At 36.1% G+C, this 12,552-nt stretch overlaps 2 protein-coding genes across 3 annotated transcripts in view; one reads left to right on the forward strand and one right to left on the reverse strand.

Annotated features, from left to right (window-relative positions):
• Positions 1–921: 921 nt before the first annotated feature.
• On the forward strand, positions 922–2,183 carry LOC112048543 (28S ribosomal protein S18a, mitochondrial). Its single transcript, XM_024086112.2, has 3 exons — positions 922–1,100; positions 1,175–1,465; positions 1,964–2,183. Exons 1-3 carry the CDS (start codon positions 1,001–1,003, stop codon positions 2,104–2,106), a joined length of 534 nt encoding a protein of 177 aa, XP_023941880.1. The 5' UTR covers positions 922–1,000; the 3' UTR covers positions 2,107–2,183.
• A 2,991-nt stretch (positions 2,184–5,174) lies between these two features.
• Positions 5,175–12,552, reverse strand: part of LOC112048536 (ubiquitin carboxyl-terminal hydrolase 5) — a 28,552-nt gene continuing 21,174 nt past the window's right edge. Inside the window, exons 15-17 of one of the 2 annotated variants that reach the window (XM_024086103.2) lie at positions 12,102–12,314; positions 10,713–10,822; positions 5,175–9,464 (exon numbers count right to left, since the gene is read on the reverse strand). In XM_024086103.2, the coding sequence (XP_023941871.2) occupies positions 9,402–9,464; positions 10,713–10,822; positions 12,102–12,314 (386 nt within the window). In that variant the 3' untranslated portion in view covers positions 5,175–9,401. Of the gene's footprint in view, positions 9,465–10,712; positions 10,823–12,101; positions 12,318–12,552 lie in introns of both variants that reach the window. The other variant, XM_024086102.2, reaches the window with a different exon arrangement.

Consider the following 12,552-nt stretch of genomic DNA (forward strand, 5'->3'; position numbering starts at 1 on the left):
TGACACGAGAAATTTATATATTAGATTAATTCATATTATGTAACCATACTAGGGACGATGAGTCCTAAGAACACGATTCCTATCGGGTTACCTGTTAAAAATCCATACATTCATACTCCTTAATGTAACTATAACACATTTGCTCATACAGTGTCCGAACGGTACATTTTTAAATCTTAGCAAATACCACAGATTAAAGAATATTAGATAGCAGATAGAGCGCACGGAACACGACTATGTCGTAGCCGTTTACTAATTTCTAAAATGCAATAAAATAAAATAAAATTTCAATAAGATAAGAAGCGTCAGTAATTTTCAATACTATATATTCAAGAGAAATAAATTGTAAAAGAAAAAAGTTTTAAATATTTTAATAACTGTTTACAAAAAATAAAGAGATAAGATACACTGCGCCTGGCCCGACACCCCGACACGCACTTGGCCGGTATTTTCCCTATCTGCATCCAAAGAGTTTAAAGTCACTACGTGTCTACATCGAGCTACTTTTTGGGGTAAAAAAAACTGTAAGTGTATACCTAGCTGCAACCCCCGGCGTCACAGTCCAAACCCGGCGTCGTTTCGTGTTGCTATACCTTTTTCATAGAGGAACTGGATAAGGAGATGCATCGCATCCAAATTCACCAACAGGAAAAACGACAAAAAAATATCTATATATTTTTTTGAATTTGCCGGGTAATTTCAGTCTTTATTTTCACTAGCCATACTTCTGTCTTCTACTACAAAGTGGTCTGTGCAAAGAATATAATTATTACCCCAAGGAGGAAACCCTTTAAATCACAAACGGCTAAAAAGATAACGGTGTAAATACCTTCATTTGTAGTCTGTGGTTAATACGTTACTCTGTTATACAATTATTATTAATCTGTGGTAGTACCATATTTATCTGTGAAGTTGTTTAAATTTTTCACCTCAAAGTACAAACGTCAATTTTTCATTTTGTAAATATTGCAAAAGTAGGTTTTGCTAATAATTCATTAACATGTCTTTTTTAACTCGAGCGAACTGTTTAGCCAAAAATGTAATATTGTCAACATTCGTACGATCTATATCAACAACAAAACATTTACAACTTAAAGAATGTACGTAATAAGTTTATTATATCAATCACTAACATAACCTGCAACTTTTTTCAATTTTACTAATTTATTTTCAGTGCATGAACGTAAAGAAGGATCTACATTAATTGTGGAAGGAGTGACAGTGCCTTCTCCGCATACAGAGCTGTTAATACGAGCGGAGAAAATCAAAGATTTAGCTCCTGTCGAAAAGACAGAGCATACTTGCTATATGTGTGCTTTGGACCTAGATGTTAAGCATACAGACGTCTTGATCTTAAGCCAGTTTGTAAGAACAGACGGTTGTATGTTGCCGCGGCGTATCACAGGGCTCTGCCGTCGGCAACAGAAGAAAGTTGGAAAAATGGTTTCAATGGCTCAGAAAGCGGGTTTGTCTACTTTTTAGTAATAGATTGTGTATAAACTGTCTATTGGTGATTTCTGTTTTTAAACAATAAATGTATATTATTACTTTTTTATTGATATAGCACACACATTTTTATATAAATTACTAAAAATGCATGTTTTCATATAAATTTCAGCAATGCTAAAATACACCATTGTGTAGCTTTATTTTAAAAGTTGTAGACATCAGATTAGTCATGAACTCATACCTGTATAATATTATAAAGACTAAAGTTTGCATGTTTGTTTGCATTGAAGAGGTTCTGAAACTACTGGACCAACTTGAAAAATTCTTTCATTAATCAAAAGCGACTTTGTTAGTGAGTAACATACTAATTCTAATCCTGTATTCCTACAGGAACAGGATCTACATGGGTAAAGCCGCGGGGGGGGGGGGGGGGGTCTGGATGATTGCCTATTTGTATGCCCTTTAATAATCAAAGATTCTAAGTCTATGTAATTATGTAAACTTAATTTTGCAGGTCTAATGATCAACTTGACACCATCATACTGTAAAAAGGATCCAAGGCAGAGATATGCATACAAAAAGTTCAATACATACTTTGATGAAAACACTATATTCATGAAGAAAATACCCAAGCCTGTTGATAAATTTAAGCGATGAATTAATTAGTACATTAATAATGTATAATAAATTTATCTATAAATATTGTGAGATTTAATAAACTTTGCTAGAATGTATTATTAATTTTATTAACATTCATTCAACATTCATTCATTAATAGTTACGTCATTGGTTTGAATCCCAAGGACTTGTTCCACTCACTCCTAAGGCTCCTTACACATTTTCGATATTTAGCACACAAACCATGGTTATAATAAAAATGGGTAAGTATTTATAGATGATAGCCCAGTAGATAGAGCAGTGATAGCCCAGTGGATATGACCTCTGCCTCCGATTCCGGAGGGTGTGGGTTCGAATCCGGTTCGGGGCATACACCTCCAACTTTTCAGTTTTGTGCATTTTAAGAAATTAAATATCACGTGTCTCAATCGGTGAAGGAAAACATCGTGAGGAAACCTGCATACCAGAGAATTATCTTCATTCTCTGCGTGTGTGAAGTCTGCCAATCCGCATTGGGCCAGCGTGGTGGACTATTGGCCTAACCCCTCTCATTCTGAGAGGAGACTCGAGCTCAGCAGTGAGCCGAATATGGGTTGATGACGACGAAGTATTTATAAATAAAATGACACAATTTTCATTATTTTCCTTGTTTATTGAGACAAATATCTTAGCAATCCATGGATTCACTACACTCTGCAGGTGCCGGGTTTATCACATGGCGAAGAAAAAAACATTTGTTTTTTTTGGGTTTCACCGCCTTCATCACGCTGCTTGTAATGGCCTACTCTGTATGATCTTTACTCTGTGGTGGTAATGTATGGGGAGTATTTTCCATAACTTCAATGTGTTGACGAGACCACATAAGTATAGAAACTACAAATAACTAACATTTTTTAACTAAAAAAAAAAGGTTTTATGTTTTCACATAGTAATTCAAATAATTCTGACCAAGTTAGTGATGTTATGATTCAAGCCGTTTAAATCATAGAGGTTTAGGATTTTCAGACAGTTCTTTCAGAAACGGCAAATAATTAATTAACTCAGCACTAACTTGGTACGCCTTCAAATTGATCATAAGGTAGCACATACGATGATTACGATGTTCAGTGTTACCAACTCTCCAAAATATTTATCCCTAAAGTTGGTGTCAAAAACCCCTAAAATCGCCTTAATTATTGAGTCGTCCCCCTAAAAAATACAAAATTCATAATAATTTAGAAATAATATACTGTCATATGTTTCAAAAGTCTATATTTAATACAGACAAAATACTACGTCTTTATCTGAAGATTCAGATTTTTTGAAATCATACTTGTTGACAATGAATAAATTTACTAATTTTTTTTATTCGATGAAAATTGCCTCCAATTGCCTCAGAGTGGTAACTTATTATATATGTCGTTATAAGTCGCTAGGCCAAGAAAGAAATATTAAAATTATCATCAATTTAAAAATAATAAAGAATCAAAAATCCCTGAAAATACCCCTAAAAATTTCAGACCCCTAAAAAAATCCCATTTCACTTATTTGCCCCCTAAATCTGGGGGGAAAACCCCTAAGTTGGGAACCCTGACGATGTTGTTTTTCGCTTTTTTTGTTGAAAGTTGAAACATTTTTGACTTCATTCAGTATTTTGTCACTGCCATCTAACGGTCAGTGCTTACACTACGTTACTATAAATAACTCGCTGGAGTCCTTCCTAGCTTATCCTTGTATCATGGTTCAACAAAATATTGACAGATGGCGCAAATTAAACTGTTAATGTTAAGTGGAAGTTAAACTGTTAAATGGAATAAAGAGGAAAATAATGATTTTAAACGTAATTCATTATTATGGGCGTTATGACTATAATTATTGTGTTGGTACTTGTAAATATTATTAATAGATTAAAATAATAACAATAATAATAAAATATTAATTTCGTTTATTTTTGTTACTGCCACCTAGCGGTGCAAGCGTACACTACGTCGCAATGAAGATTCTTTTCTTGGTTTCTCTTCTTTTCTTTATTGTAGTTTACAATATTACTAATAGATGGACAGTTCCGTTGTAGTATCAAACACAGCAAATAGATGGCGCTACTAAAATTAAAATAAAGGTCTATTTTGACATTTTAATTTATGTTTATATTATTTTTACCAATACGTCCGGACGTCCACTAGGCATAGTAAAGTATAATTAATTACTACTGTAACTCTAATATTCTAACTATTCAATTATTCATATTAATAACTATTCATTCAGTGTTTCGTCACTGCCATCTAGCGATCAGTGCTTATACTGCGTTTCTATAAATACCTCGCTGGATTCCTTACTCGCATATCCTTGTATCAAAGTTCAGCAAAATACTGACAGATGGCGCAAATTAAACTGTTAGAAATAAAGAAGAAATTATATTTTAGTGATTTTAAAACTAATCAATTAATAAGAGCGTTAAGACTCAAATTATTGTGTTGATACTAGTAAATATTGTCGATAGATTAAATGAAAAATAATAATAATAAAAAATAAATTTATTACTGCCACCTAGCGGTGCATGCATACACGACGTCGCAGTGATGATTCTATTCTTGGTTTCTCTTCTTTCCTCTATTGTGATTTACAATATTACTAGTAGATGGTGCCACTAGTACAGTGTCGTGGTAGTATCAAACACAGCAAATAGATGGCGCTGTTAAAGGTCTATTTGTACATTTTCATTTTTTTAAATGTTATAGCAATGTATACAACACTCACGAAAAAGTCGAGGACGTCCACTAGGTCACATTATACAAACAATAGACTAGGTATAGTAAAGTATAATTAATAATTATTTAAAAAATTCAATAAAAAAATTTTAACCGATTTAAAAAACTTAAAACATACTTAAGTACTGCAAGTATTGTGAGGCAGTTCCCTCACTCTGAAACCCGAAATACCGATTCCTTGGAAACTCCAATCCCACTACGGCAGTTCTCGATTTTTGTTATTTCGTTATAGTATTTTGTATTTCTATTGAGAGTAGAAACTACCTCAACGCTTTACTTGCGAGGAGTGCAATTTAGTTCATAGTTAATTAAAGGTTTCACAATAAAATAGATATCTATGTATTTATAAATAAAACAACATTGACACATACTAGTTCATTATTTTCGTTGTTTATTAATATTATTTTATTAATGAAAATAACCGTAAATTCTCAATATCTAAGCAGTACGGGTTCTCAATATCTAAGCAGTAAACAGATTAATTTGACAGAGAGTCCATTTTATGTTAATTTTTCCTGGTCACCAATTATGTCTCAGTTGCAAAAAAGGGGACAAGACAGTAACGATACATTAAAAACCAAAATTAGGTCTTCCACTTAGATCAATAACATTTTAAACAAATTACACCATGTATTATTTAATTCGCCATGACGATTGCCCATTTTTCTTTTTTATCACAGTGAATTTCTTAAATACACGTTTGAGAACTAAAGTCATTGATGTATACGTTTGTAATAGATACCCAACAAGCGCTTCAAAAACGGCATCATGGGAGCAGGTATGTGATGAAATTACATTTATAAGAGTAAGTTGTATTTAGATGGCATTTAACAATTAAATTCACATATAAAATACTTCTAATTTCTTTGTATTCATACAATAGGGTTGACAGTAGGATGATTTTTTAATGATGAAACCATCAATCTCCTAATAAAAGTGGATGCGATCAGCGACCAAAAATCGTCTCCACTCAATGAGTGCCAAACACAACTTCTTGGCACTCAATTCAAGTAGTCGCATTTGCAAATTCAACCTTAAACTCAATCCATACGGTTGATTTTGGTCTGAATTTGGGATTTTATTGAATATTGGACTATATCTAAAGGACTTTAGGTATAATTTTCTTTACCAATAATTCTAAAACTGTCAAAGCAAAATTGGCCAGTTCTTTAATAAAATTTTCTACATGATTGTGCGTCCTTTTATTAAGGGGTCAATGGATGAAACAGATTTTTATTGTTTTTAAAATTTATTTTTTTTACAAACAAATAATCTCCTCTTGATAATCTTTGTTGTTAAATATCCATTACCTAATTATTATTTTAACATTGACTTAATTTTCTTGAAATTATCATAAAAATCAATATAGATATTATGTATGAGTAAATAATAACTAATTGTCAAGGCCTGTGGAGGACAGTCTTTATCGAATTATTATCGTAAATTTTTGTCCTGCTAGATTATCTATAGCTGCCCTAACTTAATAATAACGGATCTTAAAAAAGTGAATGATATAGCCATTTTGGACTTTAAAGGGCTACAAAATAAAGAGTCACTTTTGAATTTTGACTTTTCAGCCCTTCTTGTTATAAAGCTCGATGTTATTATGGTGATCTAGTGTAAGTTTTCAAGCTAATAAAATAAATTCATCCAGCTCATCTAAATTCCGTTTCATCTAAATTATTGGCTGTTACATCACTTCGTATTATTGCTACCTACGTATTTAGTGTTTTTGGTAAGCTGGTGCCTGCGTTACGGAAATTGTAATCAGGCGAGACGAACGGACGACGTTGAGAGGGAGAGCTACAGAAGCTTTACTACCGTCGCGTTAACAAAAAATTTTTTGTGATTTACACACAATTTTTTTGTTAAGATTGCAACTTTTCATAGAAATTTTACTAAAAAATAAAATAAAAACTCATTTAGAAATGGGATAATAATATAATTATTGCTTGGCATACAAAACTGTGTTCGTTCAGTGTTTTCTTCTATTTTTCGAAATACGTAATGCTATATTTTTCTATATTGCACTATTCCAATTGTTTGGAAATAAATAATAGAAAATCGATGAAAAATTAAATGTTCTGTGTGAAAATTTTTAAGCAAAATCGTAGGCCGCTTTCTAAATTAAAAACTTCATTTGCCGTTGTTGGGCCAAATTAAAGCCTTGATAACTTACACTAAATACTCAGCATACGTTAAAAAAGTTCCCACTGTTTCCTACGTATTTTTTTACAATCTAAGCATGGCGGAGACTTTTAATTTGCATATGTAGCAAAGCCACGACACCTATAGCTTGGTAAGTTCATTGATGGCACTTCTATGATATGCGGGCGACAGGGGGAATGAAATACGGGCGCGGGTGTGAAATCGTGCGTGCGGGAAAGTGAAGTGCATCAGTCGCGGCTTTTTCATTCATCGCTACACGCCCCCCGTTCCGCACGGACCATCGGAACGAATTTGCCAAGCTATAAGGGTCAATGCTCATTGGACTCATTCGATAGGACCACCTCGACGCGAGGTATCTATTCATAGTACAGTGGTCCACGGTTGAATACCGCGTGTCATGAACGTCATATTAATTGATTATGAAAGACGGCATATAGTATATCTATACTAATATTATAAAGCTGAAGAGTTTGTTTGTTTGTTTGATTGAACGCGCTAATCTCAGGAACTACTAGTAGTAGTATATAGTCAGACATACTCAGACCTTATATCACGTGAGTTTTAACCGTGTTTCATAATCAATTATTATGAATATCACTCACGATAGTTTAAATTCTAAAATGAAAGTCACATTAGCGAATAGATGAGTAGTTTGATCGTCACTAAAATACGCAACACGACATAACTCTCGATATATAAGCGATTAACAACCAAAATTTAAGCTATACCGCTAACTCAACAGTTACATTTTGGTACCAATTTTATAGTGTAGCCCAAGGGCTACAATAAAATTGATTGTTGTGACATACTACACACGATGTAATAAATAGTTTTTTGATTCGAGTGTCGGAATATTGAATTAAACAATGAAAGTGAATAAATTTCTATTATACAAATTGAATAAAATCTTGACTTCTACTCATGAAATCTCAAATTAAATATTTCGATCTGAAATATCAATGCAAAATACTTCCAAGTAATTTTGATGAACGAATCATCACGAATCATTTGTGGCAAATCTCTTAGCATTCGTAAAAAAATACATGAAATGTTGTACTTTATTATATTTTTTAATTTCTTATATTAAAGCAATATGAAAGAAGTATTGTGATAATTTTCAAATTTTTTAGTGGTTTTATTAAGAAGTTGTACAACCATTTACCTTAGAGGATTCCCAGTACTTTACCGAGGTATTCGGGACTAGGCTTTAGCCTTCGCAGGGCTTTTGAGCATATATGTCGCTTGCTCTATATATATACTCAGATGCACAATTATCCGCCCTCTTTAATATCGTCATCAACCCATATTCGGCTCACTGCTGAGCTCGAGTCTCCTCTCAGAATGAGAGGGGTACTCTTTAATATGACGCGAGTATATTAAAGTGGGCGGATAATTGTGCCTCTGAGTATAGATGGCCTCTAACTGTAGACTGTCTGACTGCTTCAAAGCATTCAGACTTAGTTCTACTCTATCTAACGAATACTAATCACTCGCGAGGCGGTTCGGATCGGGCGTTGAGTGTGTCCAATGAGTTATGACCCTAAAGTCTCGAATAAACTACTCGATTCAACGCAGTCTCGAAGTTAGCCGAGTGGGAGTGTTCGACTTCGAACCTCAAATCGCTTGTTCATTTACATGAGTGGCAGCTGCTACCGACGACTGCAATCGACTGCCGCCGAGACGTCGTTGACTGCAGTCGGCGACCACCGTCGACTGCCGCCGAGACGTTGCCGACTGCGGTCGTCGGTAGAGTTGTCGCTCGTGTTAATAAACCCTAAATGTCACCATTGACGGTCAATTATTCTCACGTTTCTGAAAAGCAAACGGCAGTATCCACGCGGCATACCATACAAGTCATGTACGCAGTGACCAACACACGATCAATTATAGTCGTGGGTGCTACAGAAACGTGAGAATGATTGACCGTTTGTGGCTGGCATTACGAGACCTTTGACTCGGGCAAAAAACAACAATTGGAAGTTAAGCGAGGCGAGGCAAAGTTTGTTTGAAGTTCTATACTTTCGTATTCGTGGGCTACAGACATTCAGTTTTAACTGTATAAGTTTTATCTAATAGGGATCTATCAATCTAGGGATCTAGGGATCAATAATAAAAAAACGCACAGCTTATTTTGGGGACGATCGACGGTGACGGCAGCATGAGAGAAAGGGAAGCCCGTAACGCGTTACGTTACGAAGCGTTACCCTCCTATAAGAAGTTATCACTTCAAAAGACCAGATTTTACTCAGTTTTGCCTACACGCGGAAGATTTTTGTTTTTTTTCAACAGTTCGACTGTGACCGTTTCAGTTAAAACTGAAGGTATGTAGCCCGCTTTAGACAGGACTGTATAATATCGTCGGTCAGTGGGAACATAAAGTGTCAGCTAGCGCAGTCTGAGACAGCCGATCGAGCCACATCACAGCCTCTCGTACAGATACAGGTAGCCGAGGTCTTTGGGAGGGTTTTCTGAGAGGGCCACCTGGAAACAATAGTATAGATCACTCGTCGTTATCAACTCATATTCGGCTCACTGCTGAGCTCGAGTCTCCTCTCAGAATGAGAGGGGTTAGGCCAGGAGGGCCACCTGGAAACAGTAGTATAATAGGATAGGGGTTAGGCCAAATAGTCCACCACGCTGGCTCAATGCGGATTGGCAGACTTCACCACACAGAGAATTGAGAAAATTCAGGTTTCCTCACGATGTTTTCCTTTACCGTTTGAGACACGTGATATTTAATTTCTTAAAATGCACACAACTGAAATGTTGGAGGTGCATTGCCTGGACCGGATTTGAACCCACACCCTCCGGAAACGGAGGCAGAGGTTATATCCACTGGGCTATCACGGCTCTTTTTCAAAAGGGAAAATACTCATCGAGATTTTCATTCCGCCAACCGGCAATTTACTCGTATCTAAAATATCTTGATAATTCCACTTAAATAATGACATCATTACTTTATTAAAAAAAAGTTTGCTACAACGTTTTACGACATTTCTAATACATCTTTAATTTGACCACAACAGGGACAAGCTATTGAGTTGATTGGTCGTTGAGTCTGAGCCTGATTTTTAAAGAAAGAAAGAAAGAAAATTATTTTATTTAGACATTTTTACGATATTTTACGAAAATTATTTCATTTTTACGATATTTTGAAGTCTTATGATTGGTTTGTTTGTTCGTTTCCTTGCGAACTTTTTGCCCTAGAAGAGTTATAAAAAAGCATATATATATAACCTTTTACTCTTTCTATCATTTAATCAAGCAAATGTAATCGATTCCCATGACGCTTTAGTAACTGCAAATTTAGCATTCCGGGCTCCCCTACTATCATATATATTTTTTTAAATTATTCTTTACAAGTTAGCCCTTGACTACAATCTCACCAGATGGTAAGTGATGATGCAGTCTAAGATGGAAGCGGGCTAATTTGTTAGGAGGAGGATGAAAATCCACACCCCTTTCGGTTTCTCCACAGCATCGTACCGGAACACTAAATCGCTTGGCGGTACGTCTTTGCCGGCAGGGTGGTAACTAGCCACGGCCAAAATCTCCCACCAGCCAGACAGACTTGGACCAATTAAGAAAATCTCAATTTGCCCAGCCGGGGATCGAACCCAGGACCTTCTTGTAAATCCACCGCGCATACCACTGCGCCACGGAGGCCGTCAAAAGTATAGAAACTAGAAAGATAAGTTTTTTTTTAAATAGATAAGTGTATAAACCCACCTTATTGTCATTGAATATGACCCACCGGCCTTCGTGCAGTATGTGGCACACGTAGTGGCCCACCATGGTGGACGTGCCCATGTGAGAGATGAACGCCACCAGCTTGTACTCTGAAACACGTGCACTTCATTATAGCGTGGCAACTTCGTTCGTAACACTCCCGATGGTCCGCGCGGGCCGGGGGCGTGTAGCGATGAATGAACCACCTCACTTCCCCTAACGCACGATTTCACACCCGCGAAGTCTTCCCCCCCCCCCCCTGCCGTCGCCACATATCGTGGGAGTGTCATCAACCAGGCAATAATAAACAAACTGGTTTTTGTTCTAAACTTTTATCATCTATTCAGTATGCGTCCTTTTGTTCCATACTTATTTATAAACTGATAATGTCTCCTAAGATATTCATTGAAAGCAATATCAAGGGCAATTTTTGACGAATATTGTACTTTTTGGATGAGGATTAGTTTAGATTTCTTGTGAAGAATCTATAATATAAAATAAATCGCAAAATGCGTTGGTAAGCGCATAACTCAACAACGACTGGACCAATTCGGCCAATTCTTTTTTAAAATGTTCGTTGAAGTGAAATGTTCGAGAAAAATTTAAAAAGACTAAAAAATAATTTATAATCCCATACAAAGGATTCGTAATAATTTGAATTTTAATATGTATAGGGTTGGGGTAGGGTGGGGATAGGGTAGACGTAGGGTATGTGTAGGGTTGGAGTGGGGTAGGTAAGGGTATGGAAGAAGAGCACAAATATCGTATAAAAGAGTAAAGAAAACTTGGTAAATAATATATAATTAGCGTTAGGAATGACCTCCTCCATTTTTGTATTGGCGTGGCCGTCTAGATTTATCTCTTATGAGGAAACCTGAATGACATAGAACCGTTTAAAAATTGAAAAAAAAAAAGTAATTTTTAGGGCACGAGCCGTAAGGCCAGCGACGCTAAATAGAAACCGAGTTTATAATGGGTTTAGCCCCGCGTGTTACATACACTATACTTTTCACTACGATTGCGAGAAAATAAAATGATTCAGTATAGTATTCAATATTAAAATTATTTTTGCAGACGCAACTCGCAACTCAATAAAAATCAAATAAAAAAAATACGTATTCCACAGACAAGAACGCTGCATTTAGTTCCAATTTAAATTTCTTATCAAACAATCAGGTATACGAAAAAAACACCTTCGAGGTCTTTAGAGGTCATTATTTTAGTTAGATTAAACTATTTACGAATTAAACTACTAACTACTTGTAACAGACAAAAAATAAAAAAAAACAAAATCACTTTAGCCCCTAGAGGCTGATATGCTTGTTTAGCCCCACAGTGGTGTGGTAATATGACAGTGTTTTTGAGAAAGAGTAGTGAAAACAATATTACTTTCGGGTCCGTCCCTGCAGCCCAGCGTCCTGTCCTGCGTCGGCGCGGCGGGCTGCTCCTCCAGCTGGTCGGCGTGGCTGAAGATCCAGTCGAGCGCGCGCCCCACGTCACCCGCCGTGCTGCGCAGCGCTCGCTCCGCCTGCGCGCGCGTGAAGCCCATGCCCGCTATCTGCTCCACGCTCGCCTCGTCCACTGGCACACTCGCCGCCGCGCCTGCTGTGTCATCATTTATTTATTTATTTATTTATTCATTTGCTCGAAAATAGTACTTCGATTCGGACGGTGTAGGTTTCGAATCCGGTCCGGAGTATGCACCTCCAAATTTTCAGTTGTGTGCATTTCAAGAAATTAAATATCACGTGTCTCAAATGGTGAAGGAAAAACATTGTGAGGAAACCTGCATACTTGAAAAGTTTCTCAATTTTCCAAGTGTATGATGTTTGCCAATCCG

Source organism: Bicyclus anynana, chromosome 14 (genome assembly GCF_947172395.1).
Source record: "Bicyclus anynana chromosome 14, ilBicAnyn1.1, whole genome shotgun sequence".
Taxonomy (NCBI): domain Eukaryota; kingdom Metazoa; phylum Arthropoda; class Insecta; order Lepidoptera; family Nymphalidae; genus Bicyclus; species Bicyclus anynana.